A 21,109-nucleotide genomic window follows, 5' to 3' on the forward strand; every position below is an offset into this window, starting at 1 on the left:
TTTTTTTTTTTTTTTGCCTGCTTTTATTCCATAGAAGTGTTATTATAGGTGGACTTGCAGAGAGGGTCAAATCAGAAACATTAGGAAGTACACAAAACAAACCAGTTCACAAAAATTACTTTATTGAAAAAAGTGAATTAAAAAAAGCTGTCCAGCAGCTTGGATTAAAAAATATCTTCCATCCAAAAAAAATAAATGTAACCATCTTCATGTAAAAGCAGCCCTGGAACAGAAGACAAGGTTTATTAGAAATGTGTATATATGCACACGCACAGTTGCCCAAAGCAATATGAAAAATGCAACAGCTGTTAGATTAAATAGCAATTTTTTTAAAAAAAAGCACAAATTTCCATTGTGTTCAAAATCAAGCTTTAGGCAAACATCACAAGAGGGTCATCCGAGAACAGCTGGGTGTCATTAAGCTACAGCAGAGACCGTTACAACAGCAGGGGTGTGTCAAATTAAAATGCTGCAGGCAGTCAGTGCCGTGGTTTGAGCATCTTTCCATTGCTGTAGAATAGACCACAATCTGAACTCCACCCCAAAGCAAGGACTTGCAACTGGAGATTAAAACACACCTCTCAGTATTCGGGACAGGGGTACGTGTTTCCACAGCTCAGTCAGTCAAGCCAAGAGATACTCCATGGTCATCCTGAGAAGAGAGCAAGGCGATAGTGAACTCCAAATGCAAGAAAACACTGAAACACACACACAGAGAGCTCAATAGTTAAAAAGGAGTAGCGACTAGCATTTCGTTTGGACGATGCGTTCATCTATAGATCTGCGTCTGACGTTCTGGGCAACTCCAATTGGAATGAATTCTTTTTTTTTTTTTTGTAAAAAAAAAATGTAAGTGCCAAAATAGTGTTAAACCCCCATTTTCAAAGTACTAGCTCTAAACAGTCCTGGACGAGAAATCCAAAATTGTTACTGTGCTTTCCACAACTTACTGAAACCATCCAAATTTCCACCGCATGCAGAAGTTGAAGAAAAAAAAAATAAAAAGCCTGATTTACTGCATTACACATTTGACCTTGTGGGGGAAAATCTTAAATCTTGGATGTTCGAGACAGATCAAAACAGTTCATGTTAAGCAAGTTACTTTTACAGTAAATCTAATATAATAATGATAAAAGTCTGTTCTTACCTACTAGCATGGTATAAAAACCAGGCCCCTGTGGAAGCTCCTGACTCTGCTAGTCTCACTAGCTCTCGCTCTGCACTCAAGTCTCGCCCCTGCTTGACTGGCTCCTTCCGATGGCTCTGCTAGTGCTCTCCCTCAGCTGCTCCAATGGCTAGCCTGCAGTACAGTGTAAGCTAGCTTCCTCCGGCACGCTCTCTCACGCTCCTCTGCTGCTATCAAAAGGGCTCTGCAGTTCTACTGTGTGTTTCACCTCCCTCTGCAATACAGGCTAAGCCGCAGAGTGCAGGGACCCCCCCCCACCCCAAAAAAACCACAAGTCACTGAATGTGACTCCCTGCTAAAAATCTGCTCTGAAGTGACTGGACATGTTACTGCCAATGAGGAATGTAGGCAAGGATGGGGGGGGAGGAATAAATAAGACACACTTGCTATCTGGGATAGTTTTGCAATGCCCAATTTAGAGCAGAACTGGAATCCAGCGATTGCATGCTAGTTTAGTTACATGTACAGGACTTGTGGCTTTGTGACCTGCTAGTGCAAGAACACGAAAGCTCTGTACAGCACGTTTGTTACATACACACTACATATAACCTGAATGTGTACAAGCCATCAATTTGGAAAGTGGTCTTGGACAAATGTATATGATTTATTTAATATATATATATATATATATATATATATATTAAATTCAAAAACCAGCCATCCCTTGTGGTCAATATCCAAATCAATAGGCTCTTTAAAACAAGCAAAATAATGAAGTTAAATTCTAGGTGCCTGTTCACTCGAGACAGGACAAAGCCTTGGCGCGATCATTTACGGTTTAAAAAGATCCCTAGTAGAAAAGGGCAATTTCAGCAACTTAAAATTAGTCTGTTCCACTTCACAGCTTGGGACAGAATCAGAGTCAAAGAATCTACAAAACTTATTTATATTTACAGGAACAAAAAAATCTATTCTGTTCAATCCCTGTTTTTTTGGGGGGTGGTGGCAGCAGGAATGTCTCTGGAATAAAGTCTTGATATTCACAACTTTTCCCCAGTCAGAGTTGAAAGCAAAGCAAGGGACAGTTACCTGGGAGCCCCCGATCCCCTTCTGTCTATGCAACAAACTTGTTCAGGATCCAACGCAAGCAACTGTGCAAACTGGGGCAGGATTGTATGTTTAGGCAACCCAAGTCTGTGCAGAGTTTCCAGGGATCACTCCTAAAGTTTGCCTGTCTGTCTCTATGCATAAACAGAAATCACTGAAGCTGCCATGGTATAAACTGCACTTTATAACAGAACATCCTGCACTTCAGCACAGCAATGATTCTGCTTGAAGACTTCCACTCCCTGAAACGACACCAGCTTTAGAAGGATCATTCAAGGACCCCCCCCCCTGCCCGCCCCCGGAAATCCAGAACTACAGGATTTAAAACCCTTTCAGGTGTCAAGCCTGATCCACAGGAGACTAAAGCTGGTGTCAGCAACAGTACACAAAGAAAGAAAAGAGAGGAGAGAGAAAGGATAGACACATGACTAAACTGCACAAACTTTGGTAAAAAAATTGAAAGATGATTTTATTTCAAACTTGATTCTTCCTTGCTGACGTTACATTTAAAAAAAAAAACCTACGGGTGCATTTAAAAAAAAAAAAAAAAAAAGAGAACTACGTAGAACCTTACTGGAATGCTTTACACTTTCACAGAAACAAAAGCAACTACAGAACACCCTGCTTCACAGCAATTGACAAACACAGAAAACATGTTTGAAGCCGTCACATGATTTTTCTTCTCTTTTAAAAGTTCGGTCAGTCTACATATTTATAGTTCATTGTATAGGTTTGCTTCCCCACCCCACCCCTTCTCTTCGTGAAGCAGATGAAAACCTGCAACTGTGCTTGGCTGAGCAGATCTATGGAGTAAGCCTGCTGCTTCCCTGTCACCTCTCTGGCTGTCCTCTCCTAAGTACTGAATCCTGTTGAACAATACGGAACAACATTGTTAAACTGGGCACTGTCTTCAGAAGAGGCTACATTGAGTCTGGGGGCAGCTGCAGCAGTAAACCTTCATTCAAGACCATTGGCTGGGTTGGCATGGAAACGTTTGCCAACGGTTCTGGCTATAGCTTAAGTTGCCTCCCCTGGCTAACAGGCATGGCTGCGGTCGAGCTCAGTGTGGAGACTGGATCTCAGTTCAAGTGAAAGCTACCGTTTCCATGTGCCTAAAGCGAGACACAAGCCAATTGAAAAAAATTACAAGGCAAAGCAAAATAAAGGAGGGGGGAGGTTAAGATTTTGCAAACTTCACCTACCAAATCCAAAAACCATCAGGAAAAGATCTAATCTGGTTACACTAGCAGCTACGCTATGTGAAAATGCAGCTCACATCATGGCTTCCCCCAATCAAAACAAATTCAAGTTTCCTAACTTTAGGTGGTCTCCCAATAAAGGTTTGCTACTGGATGCCCTTAAAGATATTTTAAAAAGGCATTGTTCTTACTCAACTGAAGTTTCACATTTAAAATCTACACAATATACAGGAGCACCTCCTTTATAAGAGACAGGCTGCAGTCTGGTTAAGAGACCGCGCTGTGTATGCTATCGATGCTCGTGTAGCAGCAGGAGAGGACAACTAACACCTGGACTACAAAGCCTTAAACGAGGGAGCGCTGCATTTAAACACATTAGAGGAGGTGTAAATGCAGCTGCACTAGCCTGGATAGGAAGCAGAGGAGTTCTCTGGATCTTAGAGACTCTCCAGGTCTGTGAGCTGCAGTGTAGAATTGAGCTCCTAGACTCCTTACCTTGTCCGGGTTTAAAACCTCCTGCCACCCCCGCTGCCTCCATAGCCACCACTGCCAGAGCCACCGCCATAGCCACCTGGAGGAGACACAGGAAGAGAAGGAGGAGTCACAAGCAGCTCGGTGAAGAGTCCAGCCATCCCAGCGTGACCACGTCTACACCTGCATGCGGTCTGATGAGCTTCCATCAGGAAGCGTGCTCACTGCAAGGCAGGACCGGGGCGTGCCGATACACCACCACAAAATCGGAACAGGAGGTGCGAAACTCACTGCACTGTTATATACACGTATATGAAGTCAAAAAACACATGAAATGCACGCGCAGGTTCTGTGCAGTATTTTAGAGCAGAAGCATTTAAAAATGCCAGAAGTCTGATTAAAATGAAACTCGTTCTCTTTCATTTTGAAGCACACAGCGACCCTCCCCACACACACACCTCCGTAGGGGCCCCCCGCGTTTCTGCCGCCTCCGCCCCCGAAGTTGCCTCCCTTCATGGGGCCGTAGCTGGACGAGGCCTGGCTGTTGTAGCTGCCAAAGTCGTTGTTGTAGTTTCCACCGCCGCCACCAAAGTTTCCTGGGGAGACAACAAAAAGTCAACCGATTAAAAAATCACACGCATTTCCCTTGTTAGTTTTACATATTAAATATCTATAGCGGTTGCATTTTAAAATTAGATATGGGGAATGCCTTAGTTTCACAGAACACACACTTTTCAGAATAGTCAATAAGTTCATGAAGAGAGATTTCACCATGCAACTGGTTCCAAACCACAGCATCGATGCACACCGAGCTTCATGCTACAGCTTCTAGAATAGAAGTCCTGCGTTGTGAAATTGCAGAAAACGTTGCTGGCATTGCATGAACTGCACAAGGATTTAACTCAGCAGTCTAGTGGAGCTCTGTGGAGATGGCATAACCCTTTAATTAAGGAATCTCTATACAACAGGACAGCCTTCTGTTCTTCACATATTTACACACGGCCTCAGGATTGGCAGCTGGGGTGTCCCAGAGGTTGCAATAGGATTCCTGACAGTGTAGGACGTCCGGACTGAAAGGGTTCGAGTCTGGATGTCGAGTCGCACTCACCTCCCCCGAAGTTCCCTCCTGCTCCTCCTCCTCCTCCTCCTCCGTTGTTGTAGCTGTCGTATCCGCCCCCGTTTCCTCCATATCCGCCTCCCTGGTTACCATAGCCCTGTCCTCCACCGTAACCACGGTTACCACCCCCATAGCCCTGGCCTCCACCGTAACCTGAGGGGGAGAGAGAGGGAGACACGGTCTGATATTCTGATGTTGCATCATCACAGGGATGGAAATAAGACTCCCGCTGCAGAGCAGTTTGATCCATTCCTGTTTTTTTTGGTTGTTTTTTTCTACTGAGTTTAGCAAGACACACCTGAGTTATTTCCATCCCCGCCATCATAAGAATTCTGCCTGGCGGTTGTATTAACTGTTGAGACAGGAAATAAGTGGAAAGCCAAAGAGTCAGAAAACACACTTGCAGCAAGTTAGCATCCCACCCCAATACCCCTCCAGTGTCACTATACAGGGCAAGGCTTGGGGGTCCAGCGGTTAGAGAGAGGGGGGCGTGTTACCAGGAGGGTCCCAGTTCAAATCTCAGCCACCGACTGTGTGACGCAAAACCTATTGCAAGCGACTCTGCATGTGGAGATACCAACTGGGGAGTTCATAATAGAAAACAAGCTGCAAAACTCCCAAAGCCTTTTGTCGATTCAGAAAGCAGAGAGAGGTTAATGTCCGACAGGGGCAGAAGCAGCACATGCCTGCTCTAATGGGAGCACTGGATCACCCCCCCCCCCCACCCAGGGATAACAGCATGCGAAACAAAAGGACTCCGAGACCAGCTTTAGAAGTAGAATCCGATTTTTATATCCCAAGCTTATCTACAGCCTTGCCCTCATTCTTATTTATATACAGGTCCTCCCTTTAGTGCATAATTGCTCATATTACCCTCACCGTCTCCTCCGAATCCGTTATATCCGTCTCCACCGCCATAGCCCCCCCGGCCGCCACCAAACCCACCTGCAAGAAAAGCAACAAGACTCACGGTCAGCACTGCTGGACACACAAAACGCTTTCACTTACAGAGTTACACCTGGAAGAACAGGACCACGAGAATACAGGGGGGGTGTGGTGCCGTCTCTACGTACCACGTCCACCGAAGTTCCCATCGCGGCCAAAATCATTCCCACCGAATCCACCGCGGCCACCGAAGTTACCGGAGCCTCCGCCGCCACCGCGCCCTGCAAGAGGAGACACCGAGCTTAGAGCAGGAGCGCCGGAGCCACGGGTTTGAATGCCACAAATGCAGGAGTAGGAAAAAAAATAAATAAATGAAAAGTCAGACCATGAGAATTTCCCACAGCCTACCTCTCATCGTTTGCATACCAGCACTCGCCATCTCCTGCTTCGACAGGGCTTTCCGCACTTCACAGTTGTGGCCGTTCACCGTGTGGTACTTCTGAACTGCGGAGACAGAGAGAGGAGAGCAATGTTAACAAAACCTACAGACTGTACAGGACCGCTCCCTGCCCTTGTAGATCTCCTGATCCGCCCCTCCTGCTCTGGACTCGCCTGACCTCAGCCCCACATTACTGGATCCTCAGCTGATGCACTACAATGTCCTTGTAGAGACAACTTGCTGTGATCCTATCTTTCTGCATCCTAGTTCACATTGTATTCTTGCAGTATGACTGCACTTCCTGCAAGCCACACTAATTTAAATATTAAATCTCACATTGTAACGCTGCAGGTCGCCTTAGATTAAAAGGATCTTCCAAACAAAAACGGACGACTAGCAAGACTACACTTGCCACCAGTTCCACAGACACAGCCGAGAGGATGCAATATGCAAATCACTAGATGCATTACAGTCAGGGTCAATTCCTTAAATAAAAAAAATTTGGGGGATTTACATTTGAGCCACTGCAAGGAAGTAACTTACAGAACACTGCTAACTAACTAATTTTGATCAGTGTGTTGGAATGGAAATTTAAAAAAGAAATTTGAAATTGGACAGGAATCAAGCCCCCCTAGCCCTGGTAAAGGTCTTTTAAAATATCATCGGAGATCAGACTACTGAAAAGGAGATGAAACTTGAAAACAGGAGATGCATAGCCATACCCACCAATAAACCCTGTCTGTTGCTTATTTAAAAGCTATCCGATGGTGGCTGTGGAGGAGTTTTAAAATCAACCTTGCTGACACACAGAACGCACTGCAGTAATGACAGTCGGATGTGAAGGACCTCCGGCGCGCACACACACACTTACTGACGATCTTGTCCACAGAGTCGTGGTCGTCGAAGGTGACGAACGCGAAGCCTCTCTTCTTGCCGCTGCCTCGGTCGGTCATGATCTCTATGACCTCGATCTTGCCGTACTGCTCGAAGTAATCCCGCAGGTGATGCTCCTCCGTGTCCTCCTTGATGCCGCCCACGAAGATCTTCTTCACCGTCATGTGTGCGCCCGGCCGCGTCGAATCCTGGAGAGAGAGAGAGAGAGAGAGAGAGAGAGAGAGAGAGAGAGAGAGAGAGAGAGAGAGAGAGAGAGAGAGAGAGGTGTGAGCAGAGAAGCACGTCTGTATCACAGACTTCAGAAACAGCACCCCCCCCTTAACTAAACCCTTAGTTGTGGAATTAATAATTGTCTTAATTAAACCTTTTTAAAAAAGGTTCTCAGCTCTTAAGTTTGGAGATTAAGTTAACCATAAAGTGCTTATAAAGCAACTTGAAAATCTGCAGCTACAGGACCCAAACAAAACAGACCAGGAGTGGAAGGGCCAGCTTGGGTCACTCTTGCTCTCAAGTCAAGTTCCTATATAAAACTACTTGGCATTGGACTTCCCTGACCTCAGCACCACATTACTGGACCCTCAGTGAATGCACATAGACAGAACCTCTTAACTCCAACTTGCTGCATCCCAGTTCATACTGTAGTCTACTGATATTACTGCACTTACTGTAAGCTACACTAATTAAAATATGACACTTGTATTGTAACCCTGTGCTGCTCTGTAACACCTGTAAGGGGTCTGAATTCTAGAGACTGCTGCCCCACACAGGACAGGCTCAGCTCTGAAATCTAAAAGAGAGACTGCTGTCCCACACAGGCCAGGCTCAGCTCTGAAATCTAAAAGAGAGACTGCTGTCCCACACAGGCCAGGCTCAGCTCTGAAATCTAAAGAGACTGCTGCCCCACACAGGACAGGCTCAGCTCTGAAATCTAAAGAGCCTGCTGCCCCACACAGGACAGGCTCAGCTCTGAAATCTAAAGAGCCTGCTGCCCCACACAGGACAGGCTCAGCTCTGAAATCTAAAGAGCCTGCTGCCCCACACAGGCCAGGCTCACCTCTCGGGACACGGCTCTCTTGGGCTCCACCACTCTGCCGTCCACTTTGTGTGGCCTCGCCTCCATGGAAGCATCCACTTCTTCCACAGAGGAGTACGTGACGAAACCGAACCCTCGCGAGCGCTTGGTGGAGGGGTCCCTCATCACCTGGGAGGGGGGAATTAAACAAAACTAAAATTAAAACAAGCAGCGAGAATATGCCATGTAGAATTGCAAGCTTTTTATTTCTTGAAAGTTTTTGCAGGGCAAAATTCATTAACTCCACAGGAGTTCATAAAAACTGGTTTAAAACTTCTAAAAACCGTGACCCAAGGAGATACTGTACAGGTGCGATTGATAAATCGAGTCCTGTAGTGTTACCAGGGGTTACTGCATTCACTCATATTAACGTGTTTTGAACAGTAGCCAAATTGTGATCTCGGTTACATGTACTGAAACACGCACTCCGATTACGTAGTCTACAGCTATGAATCAAAATAAAAAGCCCTCATATAACAACTCAAAGGCTTTGAAAGCACATATATTTTAATTACACACAAGATGTGTCGCTTCTTACCACGCAGTCTGTAAGGACGCCCCATTGTTCAAAGTGGGCCCTCAGGCTCTCGTCCGACGTTTCGAAGCTCAGGCCGCCTATGAAAAGCTTCCGCAGCTGCTCGGGTTCACGGGATGCCTAAAAAACAGAGAAATAAATAAATTAAAAAACAAAAAACACTAAAATATAAAACAGCGTGGCGCCACGGCCTTGTACAGTAGGCTGAGGGGGGAGGGGAGGGGGGAGTAATTATTCAAGCCGTTCGGCGGCAAAACCAATGTTATAAAGTTTACAAACACGAAATATCAAAACTTGACAATAAAAATAAATAAAATATGGAGATAACTAGTTTGTATAAACAACCGGCTTCGTTTTTAAGCGGTTTTATCCGTGCTTGCGGGTCGTGTGCGCATGCGCAGCTCCCTCACGGAGGCGCGCTTTGTTTACATCTCTTTACCCGGAGAGAGGAAAAAATAAATAAAAAACAAAAAACAGAGAGAGACTCGGCTGCCGTTTATATCATGTAATCCTCATGTTACTTAGCTTTGGGGTTAATCTGTACTCGTTGGAAGTTAAGGGAGAGAAATAAGATAAGCCTAGGGAAACGCCTGGGACGCCATTTTTGTTTCAGAGAGGACAAAAGGGACATTTCTCTACGCAAATAAAACCCCAAAAAACAATGTTTTTACATTTTAAAATCGACCACAGAGCCGGTAAGGACGCGTCCCGGAGCAGCAACGCGTCCTGCGAGACATTGCAAGCCGGTTTTAAATGTGTAATGTGCGCGGAATCCGTTATCCTGCGTTTGCAACCGCATGGACGCAGACTGCGAAATGGCGGACATGCAAAAACACAAGCGCTGCACAATCCCTGAAGAAAACTAAAAGGATAAGAGAAAAATACAACACGCACAATTAAAAAAAAAAAGGTAAAAGCTTTGTATAAGCGAAACCAAAACCTAGCGCCCACCCTCCCAATTTAAAAAAATAAATTAAACACACACACTACAGGAATATGGTAGTCATGTTTTTTACATAACAAACCGTGCACTTACTGCAATGCATACGTAATTAAACTACAAACTCAATTTTAAAAAACCGAATAGAAAAAAAAAACAGCAATTGCACGTTTTATTGTAAGTGTGTTTTACTTCCACAAATGGAAACGGCATCTTTTTTTCCCCTCACCTCGGATTTCGACATGTCGTCCGCTGTCTCTGTTCGCGAAGTCTGATCCAGAATAAAAAACAGCCGCCCGAATCTTCCCGAGCCGACCGCCTTCGGGTTATGAAGAGTGCAGAGCCCGCCTACCGGCCACCGCGATTGGATAGACCCGTCCTAGCACGTCACAAAGGGTACAGCCCCCCGAGCGTGCATTGGGCAGTGGACTGTCTATCGTGAGCCGCCCCGAGTCTTTCACCAAATCCGCTTCGGAGTTTGATTAGCCCCGCCTGTTTTTACTCGCTCCTGATTGTGTCCAATCCCTTGCCAATCATCTGTTTTGAAAATAATCAAAAAGTGAGGCGTGACGTAGTTCCACTTAAAAAAAAACAAAACAAAAAAAAAAAAAAGTATTTATTATTTCGTTTTTTTAATTTACAACACAACACACATATATCACAAGATATCACATTATTTTTTACATACAATTCCCCATTTATACAGTTAGGTTTTTACTGGAGCAATCTAGGTAAAGTACCTCGCTCAAGGGTACAGCAGCAGTGTCCCCCACCTGGGATTGAACCCACGACCCTCCAGTCAAGAGTCCAGAGCCCTAACCACTACTCCACACTGTTTATATGATTTATAAACATAAACAATTCTGTTTATAAATCATATAAGACCCATAGCAACTTCAAAAAACTCGCATCTGTGAGCAGATGTGTGTGTGTGTGTGCGTGTCTGCTTTTATTTAACGCCATTGCCAGTAAAATCAGGAGTGGATCGCGGTGCTGTGAACGGGAGTCTGCAAGGGGGAGGGAGGGCGCGTGCGCGTGCGCGTGCGCGTGCGTATTTCAGCGCGCGCGCGCGCGTCTCTCTCTCTACGCAGTCAGGAGTCTCGAGCTCAAGCGGGAGAGGCGGTTTCGGCGGTCGAGGGAAGAGATCAGAGCGGCAAAAAAATATAACAGAAAAAACTAACAAACATCCCGGGTTCAAAAAGTGTATTCCATTTGGTGAGTAAGTCTTTGTAAGCTAACTCGGCACCGGCTTGTCCGTGAGTTTTTTTTTATATTTTTTTAACGGTAAAATGGTGGTTTTTTGTCGCTGTTTTTCAGTCTCTCTCACACAGGGTTGAAAAGAAAGACGAGAGAGAGGGGGGGGGTGGGGGGGGACAGCGAAAAAAAAAAAAAAAAAATCGCAAGGCGGTTGATTGGCAGCCGCGCTGGCAAATCAGAGGTCGGGATCTCGCTCGACCTCGCGGGCGCTCTCGGGAGCCGTGCAATGAGCGCGCGGCAGGGGCGGGGGGCTTCCTGTCCCTGGCAGCGCCAGCTTCCAACCACGCGTGTTTGTGTTTTGCTGTTAATCGCCATCATTGGAAAAAAATATTGGCGCTTTAGAGCCTTAGTTCGAGGTTTTAATTTCACCGGTGGTTTAAATATAAAGAGCCCAGAGCCGAAAGGAGGTTTTTATAGGATATTGACGAGAACAACAACAACAACAACGCGAGGCTTTCCGGTAGCGCCGGGCCGTACCTGGTAGGGGGGTAGTTCTGGGTCAATTTTTTAAACGATAGTTATTCCTGTTTTTGCTGCGATGTATTTGATATTTGACATGAATGTTAAATGTTTTTTTTCTCGCAGTTAGGACGCTTAGCTTAAGACTCTACAGTCAATACCAGACTGTAAGCAGAGCAGAGAAATTTCACAGAAGCGCGCCTCTTTTTCCCGTTTGCTAGTTTCTTCACTTAAATAAATCCTTTTTATAATATTGCAAACTCTGTTCTTTTCGAATGAACTACTAGATTCATAGTAGTCGTAGCTCGCAGCTAACTTTTTCTTCAGCGGAATAAAACGATCGTCTGTGTTTATCCTGTTGTAATGAAACCATGTATGCGTTGTCTGTATGAAGCGGTTGTCCCCGCCTGTATTCGGGCTGTATTGTATATTGTATCTATATAATACATTTTTAAATGAAAGTAGTCGGGTGCCTTTTTTAAGTTTTAATGAACTGAATGTTGGCTTATAATTCTGCACGATTTGTTTTTGCCTGGCATCCAGATAAATCTTGTCGTGGTAATGCATCGCGCTCCACAAATCTACTCCTACTTGGTAGCGTGGATTGTAACGCACATCAACACCCTTATATACTGTACGCCTCAAACTTCACTTTGCACACTCTTGTTACACCAGGGCTTCTCGGACTCGGTGCTGGGGTACCCCCCCCGGCTTTTATTCAATCTCAGCGCTCATTAACTACACCCTTAATTGAACTGATCATTTCCTTAGACTTTTTTTTAACTCGTTTTCAGCTCGTAAACAGTTGCAGAGTTCAAGTTAGCTATAGCATTTTTATAAGTAACTCGAACTTTGCAACTAAGAGTAATTAAGTGGGGTGGGGGGATACACCACCCCACCCCAGGACAGAGTTTAAGAACCCCTGCTCCACTCCTAACGCAGCTCTCTGGTCCACATTCACAAAGCATTTCAAATAACTTTTTTTTTTTTTTATATACAAAGCGCACCTTCATTCAGTAGTGTGTGTGTGTGTGTCTCCTCTCTCTCTCTAATCTATCTATCTATCTATATATAATTTTCTAGTTAAGTATGTGGGGGGGGGGGACTACAAAGCGGTATGCAACTCCATATGTTAAGGTAACATTGTTCAGCAGGTTTCATTCGACTTTATGAAGCAACATTAGTTCATTCTAGAGGGGGATGCAAAACCTTTGGTCAGAGCTGTACTTGTAAATGCCTTCCTTATCCACATCCATACTTCAAAGACCGCTGTGACCGGATAGTTAGAATAGCTTTGAATTGGAGTCACTTTCTGTAATTGTTAGTTGGCAGCAAACTAAGGCTGCTGTGAGGGGGCTAAAAAATACCTTTCTCACCCTCCCCCCTCAACCCAGCCCCAACAAGAGTTTAGAGAACAAACATGCAGCGGTCAAGGTCTGCTGGGAATCTCTGTCTCCCGCTCTCTCACGCTTCCTCTCTGAGTGCAGGCGGAGGGAGTGGAATCCACACACTGTCCTGCAAACAGTCTGCACACAGGCGGAGTGAGAGCGAGGGAGAGAGCTGGCTGACTGACTGACTCTACTCCTCAAGCTGTGGGGGGGGGGGGGGGGGGGATCTGTCTCCTGCAACTCCGCGGAGAAAGCAGAAGCAAACAGGGCTTTGTGTTTTTTAAAAAAGAAAAAAAATCTAAGCCTTGGGCAGTATTTAACACATTCACAGATTTTTAATGATGGGGCTTTTGGTGAGGGGTGGGGATAAATAAAAATAAATTCTTCACCTTTTCAAAATCGCAGACGCTCTTTATTTCCAGTGACTTTTTCTCATCACAAAGTGAGAAACATGATGCCCTTTAACAATTTCACTTTATTTACTTTTTTTACATGCTTATTACAATAATTTAAGAACGCTGCTTAGAAACGGTGTATAAAACGCACACTGAGATATAATATATAATCTCATAAGTCAATCGGTATTCTAAGATGAAGTAACAAGTCCACAAAGATTTTATGTTTCATTTTAATTGTTTCCTCTTATCGTCCTTGACGTACGTTTTCTCAGTCATCAAACTGATCTTTTGAGAACCCCGGAAAAGCAGTTTTTTTTTCTTAATTAACCAAGCCCTGTTGCTGTACATATCAATTCAGTGCCAGACACACATTCACACCTGTGATGACCTGTGGATAAGAGAGCCCTGCTGAGCACCCTCCCCTCCCCTCCCATCCTGATCGCTTTACAATTCAGATGCACCGGTTCACCCTGCAGGTCTGGGTGCTGCTTTTCACTGCAGGGGAACCAACAAAACAGCAAGTAAGCCAGTGAGCAATTTCATTTAATCACAAATAAATCGGAAGCAGCGCTCGGCTTTCTTCACGCTGCAGAATCCCAGACTCTGGCTCGTTTTTATGTTTGCCCAAATTCTGCTTCTAAAATACGTGGGTGCGCTCGCTGCTTTTTTTGTGTGTTTGGTGCAACATTTGGAGCTTATTGGCTTTCCAGTTACATTTATGCAGTCCAGTATGTATGGCTAGTTTGGTAAACGTTGTTCAGCTTAGAGTAAAATGTTTGCTGACTTGTGTGTTCAGCTCTGGCCAAAAGTTTTGCATCACCCTATAGAATTAACTAATTTAGCTTCATAAAGTCGAATGAAACCTGCTGCATAATGTTACGTTAACATGTTGAATTACAAACTGCTTTGTAGTTTTCCATTTTACTTAATAAAAAAAAAAAAACTGACCAATAAATAGATGCAACATTTGGAAATCTCACATGAAATACTGCTGTACTGCTATTATGGCTTCCGGTTGACTCTTTTTTTGCAATATTTTGTAGTTTCTTTGATTTAGCATAATAAACAAAATATCTAAATTGTGTTCATTTTGCTTTTTTTTTTTTCATGCATGAAATGATTAAAGTTATGCATGATGGATTGAAAGTACATTTCTGTTTGTTTATCACGTCTGTGACCCGACCCAGGATTTTTAAACAAGGCGATCCGTTTGCAGCACAGATTGTATTAGCGCTGAGAGGAGAGAGCTGCGATGCTGCCCTGTCTGGCTGAGGAATCTTAAACCCCTTACAGAGTCCTAGCTGTCTTCCTTTTAGATGTTAATCCAGCGAGAGGCTGTGAATGAGGACGTTAGCGCTGCAGGGCAGGAGTAAAGAGGAGGGGGGCAGTGTCGTTAAGTGTTACTGACTACACAGAGTGTTGGGGTCCATTCCTTTTTTAAAATCTGTTCCCAATCCCCAATTCCCTTTTTTTCAATCCATTCCAAACACGTCGCTGATCAGAATTGCACTCTGCGGTGTTCTGTTAAAAAGAGCTTCTCACAGACAGCGGCAAACCAATCACTTCAACTGAAGCCGCTGTTAACTGAACAAGCATAACAATTACGTTTCTAAAAAATATCATTTCAGTTTCGAAAGAATTTGAATTGGGTAATGAATTTTTAAAAAGGAATTGGAATTTAATTGATTGATTTTATTTATTTTCCCAGGATAAAATGTGTGTGTGTGTGTGGTTTTTTTCATCCTTGTAACTTTTAATGCCTCCTCCTGTCCTGCAGAGAGACACTCGAATCCAGGCTCGTCTATTTGTTCCTGGTCACTCCAGCATGGGTAAGAAGACTCTGCCGCGGGAGGAGGAAGAGGAGGAGGAGGAAGAGGGGTCCTCTGAGGAAGAGGAGTACGTGGTGGAGAAGGTGCTGGACAGGAGGGTCGTGAAGGGCAGGGTCGAATTCTTCCTCAAGTGGAAGGGCTTCTCAGAGTAAGAGCTTCTCAGAACACTATTCTTTGTGTTGTGTGTGTGTGTGTGTGTGTTTTATAAAAGCAAAGTTTCAGCTCTTCTGTAATCTGGTTCTGGATTCTCAGATATGGAGTCCAGTGAGAACCTTGTTGCTCCTAGTGGCACCAGATAGTATTTACAGTGAATTTAAATATTACCTCGTAACCTTGGAAATATTAGATCAGAACTTTCTCACAGTTAATGAAGACCAAGTTAAGTTGAATGTCTTTTAGTAAATAAAGAAATAGAAAATTTCTAGAAAAGCATGGGAATTTTTTTTTTAATACTGTTTAATGAAATGGAGGCGCTGTGCCGGCAGGACTGCTGCTTTGAACAAGCGCTCTATTTCCTTGCGCACCTTCACAGGTTAGTGCAGGGGTGTCGAGCTCCACCCCTCCAGGGCCGCGCTGTCACCTGGTTTTCATTCCAACTAAAGCTCTCAATTAACTCCAGGGATCGAATTGTTTGTTCAATTGGACGTGTAATATTTATTATCAAGGCTTTTTTACAGGTCATTTAAAAAAAAAAAAAAAAAATGCACATGATTTCAAGGTATCTATAAACATGAGGAGGCCTGGAGAGAAGTAAAATTAATCAAATACTTCGACCGATTAAGTGACTGAGAGCTCGGGTGGAACGAAAGCCTGAAGACACTGCTCCCCCTCCAGGAGCTGAGTTTGACACGCCTGGGTTCGGTGGTTGTTCTAACCCCCCCCCCTTTTTTTTTCCCCACTCGCCTCGCGCAGGAAGAACAACACGTGGGAGCCGGAGAAGAACCTGGACTGTCCGGAGCTGATCTCCGCGTTCCTGAAGACCTACAAGAAGAAGGAGAGCAGCAGCGGGGGGGGCAGCAGCACAGCGGCCAGCGGGGGGCGCTCTCGAGACACTGGGAGCAAGAGGAAGAACCCCAGCGAGGATGACGAGGAGAGCCGCGCCAAGAGGAAGAAAGAGGTGAGAGGGTTAGGAAATCTCCCTGGGAGAGACTGAGCCTGTGTGCGGTGACGTGTTCACAGGGTTGGGTCAATTCCTGTCTTTCAGTTCCATTTTAATCCATTCCAAACCGCACATCATTGATCAAAACTGCACTTGGCAGTGTTCTGTTAAAGTGAGCTTCTCGCAGACCGTGGCAACGGGTTGCTTTTAAATTGAAGTCGCTGTTTGACAGCCAATTAAACTGACTTCAAATGAAAGCAGTTGAACAAGCGCAACAATTTTTATTATGTCTCCTAAAATATCAATCTCGGTTCCTTCAAAGGGAGTAGGGAGTGGGGAATGGAATTGACCCAACCCTGCATGTACAAGACAAATTAAAATTGATGCGTTTCAAAGAGAGTGCTTCACGATCCGGCTTGACGAACTGTGGCAGATCACAATACCATCAGCATTCCAAAAATAAAAAATAATGTGTGGGTCAGAAATGAACTGAAGACGGTAGTGCGGGCGTTTGGGGGGTGGGGCTTGTATTACTGAAGCGGTGGAATCCTTTCCCTCTGCAGTCCTATTCAGAATGACTACACTTCTCTGTGTCTAACCGTTTCAAACCTGTGTGTGTTCAGGACGACATCCTGATTGCCAGAGGCTTCGAGAGAGGTCTGGAGCCAGAGAAGATCATCGGAGCCACAGACTCGTGCGGGGATTTGATGTTCCTGATGAAATGGTGAGTCTGACGAGCGCCTGGGGCAGCGAGGAGGGATTCGTCAAACCCCACTTAATAACTTCAGTTGCTGTAGTGCTTGTATTCCTTCATTTCAATTGGACCCTGGTTGTGTTTTTAATGCAGTTTTTATTTGTTGTTAGTTAGCGTGGTCGCTGCCGGTTGGGAGTTGCTTGACTCAGTTTCTTCTAGTTTCAATAACACTGATGAAGGCACTAGCATTAGAAACGCCTGTCTGCTTGACTCGGTTTCTTCTAGTTGCTGTCTCTAACGCTGAGGGCAGTAGCTGCAGTGTCTCTGCCCTGTGTGTGTGTGTGTGTGTGTGTGTGTGTCTCTGTCGCTCTCTCTCTAACTCGCTGCTGCTCCCTGTCCCGCTGCAGGAAGGACTCTGACGAGGCTGACCTGGTCCTGGCGAAGGAGGCCAACGTGAAGTGCCCGCAGATCGTCATCGCGTTCTACGAGGAGCGGCTCACGTGGCACGATGATGGAGAGAAGAAAGGGAAGGAGAAGGAGAAGGAGAAGGGGGCGCTGTGAGTGTCCGAGCCTGCAGACACACCTCCTCGATACCCACCCACACTGACCGCCGACGGGCAGCAAGGTTACAAACAAACGAAACACACTCCGGAAATACCAGGCGAAAGTACAGCCACTACCGCTCCCATTGCACCGGGATCATTCATTCATACATTCTGTCATGTTTAAATATGCGCCTGTGTAATACAGGGCTCAAAAAAAATAAACAAACAGGACGTGAAACTCTGGCTGAAGTCGCCAAGCCGCAGAATTATCCAAGGATTTAAACGGTTCAAACATCTCGTCACTTCTTTCTTTCCAGGAACCCATTACTACCTAAAAATAAGTAAACGGTCCAACCAAACCAATTCATTCTCGTCACTCTCGCCAATTCATTCCAGGGGCGTTATCAAAAAAAAAAAAAAAAAAAAAAAAAAAAAAGATCGCGCTTAAACTTTTTTTTTTTTCATGTAAACAGGATATTGATTTTAAATTGGGTGTCTCCTGCTTTTTTTTTTAGTATGTGGCGACAAACTAAAATACACGAGAGAAAAAAAAAGGGTAGCCTTGGTATTTCTTTCTTGTTTTAATCAGACAACACAGAGGTCAGGCTACAGGTGTCAGTGTGTTGTGTTTGTGTTTTTTCTCCTTTTACCCAACACTGCACTGCTCTCCCGGTTGCTTTTGTAAAGTGGTATGATTAAATTGCTCCCTGCCATCTCCACCAGAACACACGCTGATTATGTGATTGGCTGGTTTCACAGACCCCCCCTACCCCCTGTAATGTTCCCTCGGGCAGGGTGGTCGTCCAAGACTAGCGCTATTCAGCGCCTGTCAAACAGGACGGTAGTGTTTTTAAAAACTGTTTTAAACTTAAATCCTGGAACACGTTGGGTCTCTTGCACATCTTTTGTCGGTGTAAGTCGTCCCTTTTCTCTGTTAGTTTTTAGAATCTGCTGCTGGGATTCACGTGACTGCGTGACTCTCTTTTGAAAGGCGAGGGATCGGATTAGACGTGGTCTGTGAGATTATTCTGAGCACATAAACGTGTCTGAGACCCGAGTCTGTGCAGGTCCAGCACTGAGGATTCGCAACAGCACTGATGTGACTATTACAGAAATGATGCTGACTGGGGAGTGTGTGTGTGCCGGGCTTCTGACAAGGAAAAGGGGGAGGGGGGCGGGGGCGGGGGGGGGGGGGGGGTTGAAGAAGAGTCAACGGTTTTTTGAAATGAGGCGAGATGCATTTCTGGTCAATCTTATAAGTAATTAAAAACAAACTCTCGACTTGTGTGGGTTTCTCTTGTGTGGTTTTTGTTTTTAAATGCAGGTTTCCTGCACTTGGAAGTCTGTCACGGTATCTCTCTTTTTGCAAAGGTGTCCTTGGCATGGTGTTCCTGAGCGTGCCGAGTAAACAGGGTTTGACACAACTTTTTTGCTGTAGACTAGTGAACAGTGTACCTAGCAGTTTGAGTATTAACATGCAATTCCTTAGATTTTTTTTTTTTTTTTATATGTAACATTTAAAATTTCACCCCCTTGTAACTCTGAGATCCAGTTCATTGTTTTTATTTTTATTTTATTTTTGTTTTCGATATTTCAATGTTTTTTAAAAGGCGAGCAACGTTTATCATGTCATTGGAAGTGTTAATGTAATAAAAAATTGAAATAAACTGCTCTGCACTTTTTATTTTGTATGTTCTTGTATCAAAAATGTAGTAAACTTTTAGTTTTCAACATTCTACAAAGTGATGTGTTTTTATTTCTTTATTGGACGGGGGGGTGGAGAGAAGCAGCAGCAGGAGGTACAGACTTTCCCCTGCACTCTGCAGAGTGCCTCACGATCCAGCTCACTTAACCCTGCACGAGTGCTGGCCTTTATTATTAGCTGGGCACATGAGGGGCTGTATGTGTCTTTTCTGAACAAACTTGTGACAAGAATATGTTCCACAATTGCACGCAGAGGATACAAGTCACAGCATATGTACACCAGCTGAGACATTGACTATATCTTGGGGCAAGGTGGCGCTGTGTGCCAATTCACTGGCACGGCTGCTTTTCACATGTAAGTCGCTTTTAAAAACTTTTTTTTTTTTTTCAGTGGGGGTGGTACAGCAGGGACTGTTTCTAAGCAAGCTTTGCAGGAGGTGGGTGATGAGGGCAGGTAGATGTGACAGTTGACTAAGTGTGAGGTGCTGGGCACTTCCAAATGGGAGCTTTAGCGGAGTTGTAGGGACTCCCAACCGGCTGCTTCATCTCCGCTGGCCACGACGTCGATATACGAGGGGGTCAAACAGGTGTGCAGCTGTAGGTGGTTATGTAGGTAAACAACATTGGGGAAAACAAGGTAGGCTGTGTGGTCCAGTGGGTAAAGAAAAGGGGCTTAATACCAGGAGGCTCCTTTTTCCAAATCCCGGCTCAGCCACAGAGTCCCTGTGTGTGACCCTGAGCAAGTCACTTAACCTCCTTGTGCTCAGTCCTTCTGTATTGTGATGCATAGTACCCCCCTGTCCTCCCCCCCCCAGCTCTGCAAGTTGCTTTGGATAAAAGCATCTGCTCAATGACTAATTCATAATAATGTAATGTAACCGCATAGGAAAAACTACTGTTATTGCAGGTCAGGACTGAAGAGTTCCAATTGAAACCAGCAGAGGGTGCTGTGGGGCAGGCAGAAGAGCAGCGTGCTCAGAAAAGTGCAGCCCTTATAATGCTGTTATAATATTGTAAACAACCTCTATCTGTCTATAATGTCGATTACATATCTATATGTATGTGTAGTTTAGAGAAGAAGTAGCGCATAATCAGTCTCTTTTAAGCTTTATTAATATCGCTGCTCCCTTTTATTGCGCTTAGTCTTTTGGCTCGGTGTGGGCGTGTGTGTGTTTTGTGTTTTAAACTCAGAAATAATAACACGCTGTAAAACTGAAGACGGGCTTTTTCTGATCGGCGCGCACCCTGTGCGGGGCGGCGTCTGCATCGTTCTGCTCTACTTCAATTGCACAGGCTCTTACTGTTTCATCAGCCGTTTTGTTCCTTTCCGTTATGCAACCTTTGCTTATGTTCCCCCTTTAAATGGTAAATAAGTGATAAATCATTGAAACTGTCTGAGCATTGTTTGATTTTTTCTTTCCTGTGTTTTAATGTAAGCTCTGAATCAACGCAGGGTCAAGGAACTCTTTAACCCAAGCTGTACAGAGCTGGTGTGCGACAGCAGCTTGCAATCGCCAGCCTTGTCGTTCGACCTTGTGTGCTGCGTGGGTAGAGCGTCTGTGAGAATTGAGCAAAACTCTTCTCAAGTTGTTCTTGAGTGTAACTTTTTGTTATCTGGGTTTCTGCTGATCTTGGTGAAGTGAAGGAAGAACCGCAGATGTTCACTTTTAACGCCTTGTGGATGTATTTGCTTTATTCCTGACTGAACTCTTTTGAGCGCAACTGCCTGATGAAGACGGCTTATTATCTTCAAGAAGAAATCGAAACTTACAGCCGGTAACTTATAAAATAGTCAAAGTCCTGCAGCATCGCCTTTTTATGTATTTTATTTAACTTCAATATCCCTTCAGTAGTCCGGTGCTACTGAGGGCTCACTGTATTTTTGATATATAATTTAATCTTACCCCTGAAACTTTGTTGGAAGCCGTTTCACACCCGAAATGTGTCCAAT

The 21,109-nt window shown here is 44.7% G+C and overlaps 2 protein-coding genes across 9 annotated transcripts; one reads left to right on the forward strand and one right to left on the reverse strand.

The window, feature by feature from the left end:
* Window positions 1–105: 105 nt before the first annotated feature.
* On the reverse strand, window positions 106–10,144 carry LOC117401033 (heterogeneous nuclear ribonucleoprotein A1-like). 7 transcript variants are annotated; one of them, XR_009319741.1, is made up of 13 exons: window positions 10,015–10,144; window positions 8,849–8,965; window positions 8,293–8,439; window positions 7,216–7,426; window positions 6,314–6,409; window positions 6,094–6,186; window positions 5,894–5,965; window positions 5,319–5,372; window positions 5,012–5,173; window positions 4,362–4,499; window positions 3,928–4,003; window positions 579–652; window positions 106–223 (listed from the first exon to the last, which is right to left on the reverse strand). XR_009319741.1 is itself a non-coding variant. In XM_059013128.1 (12 exons), the coding sequence occupies exons 1-11, from the start codon at window positions 10,027–10,029 to the stop codon at window positions 3,939–3,941; spliced, it is 1,152 nt and encodes a 383-aa protein (XP_058869111.1). In that variant the 5' UTR covers window positions 10,030–10,144; the 3' UTR covers window positions 2,677–3,099; window positions 3,928–3,938. The 7 variants fall into 7 exon arrangements, 6 of the variants coding, with proteins under 6 accessions (XP_058869111.1, XP_058869110.1, XP_033857318.3 ...); XM_059013128.1 differs by lacking the exons at window positions 106–223; window positions 579–652 and adding an exon at window positions 2,677–3,099 and having other exon boundaries at window positions 6,332–6,409; XM_059013127.1 differs by lacking the exons at window positions 106–223; window positions 579–652 and adding an exon at window positions 2,677–3,099 and having other exon boundaries at window positions 5,900–5,965.
* A 698-nt stretch (window positions 10,145–10,842) lies between these two features.
* Window positions 10,843–19,196, forward strand: LOC117967088 (chromobox protein homolog 5-like). Of its 2 annotated transcripts, none has more exons than XM_034914274.2 (5): window positions 10,843–11,000; window positions 15,065–15,264; window positions 16,029–16,233; window positions 16,839–16,939; window positions 17,317–19,196. In XM_034914274.2, exons 2-5 carry the CDS (start codon window positions 15,113–15,115, stop codon window positions 17,468–17,470), a joined length of 612 nt encoding a protein of 203 aa, XP_034770165.2. In that variant the 5' UTR covers window positions 10,843–11,000; window positions 15,065–15,112; the 3' UTR covers window positions 17,471–19,196. The 2 variants fall into 2 exon arrangements, with proteins under 2 accessions (XP_034770165.2, XP_058869135.1); XM_059013152.1 differs by lacking the exon at window positions 10,843–11,000 and adding an exon at window positions 11,334–11,522.
* Window positions 19,197–21,109: the final 1,913 nt, after the last annotated feature.

Source organism: Acipenser ruthenus, chromosome 45, assembly GCF_902713425.1.
Source record: "Acipenser ruthenus chromosome 45, fAciRut3.2 maternal haplotype, whole genome shotgun sequence".
NCBI classification, from domain to species: domain Eukaryota; kingdom Metazoa; phylum Chordata; class Actinopteri; order Acipenseriformes; family Acipenseridae; genus Acipenser; species Acipenser ruthenus.

Coding starts and splice junctions, on each gene's coding strand:
- LOC117967088 (XM_034914274.2), top strand. CDS start 15,113: ATGGGTAAGAAGACTCTGCCGCGGGAGGAGGAAGAGGAGGAGGAGGAA. Junction 15,265..16,028: donor AAGTGGAAGGGCTTCTCAGA/GTAAGAGCTTCT, acceptor CGCCTCGCGCAG/GAAGAACAACACGTGGGAGC. Junction 16,234..16,838: donor GCGCCAAGAGGAAGAAAGAG/GTGAGAGGGTTA, acceptor GTGTGTGTTCAG/GACGACATCCTGATTGCCAG.
- LOC117401033 (XM_034001427.3), bottom strand. Junction 7,427..8,292: donor AGAGAGCCGTGTCCCGAGAG/GTGAGCCTGGCC, acceptor CTCTCTCTCCAG/GATTCGACGCGGCCGGGCGC. Junction 6,187..6,313: donor TGGTATGCAAACGATGAGAG/GTAGGCTGTGGG, acceptor CTCCTCTTGCAG/GGCGCGGTGGCGGCGGAGGC.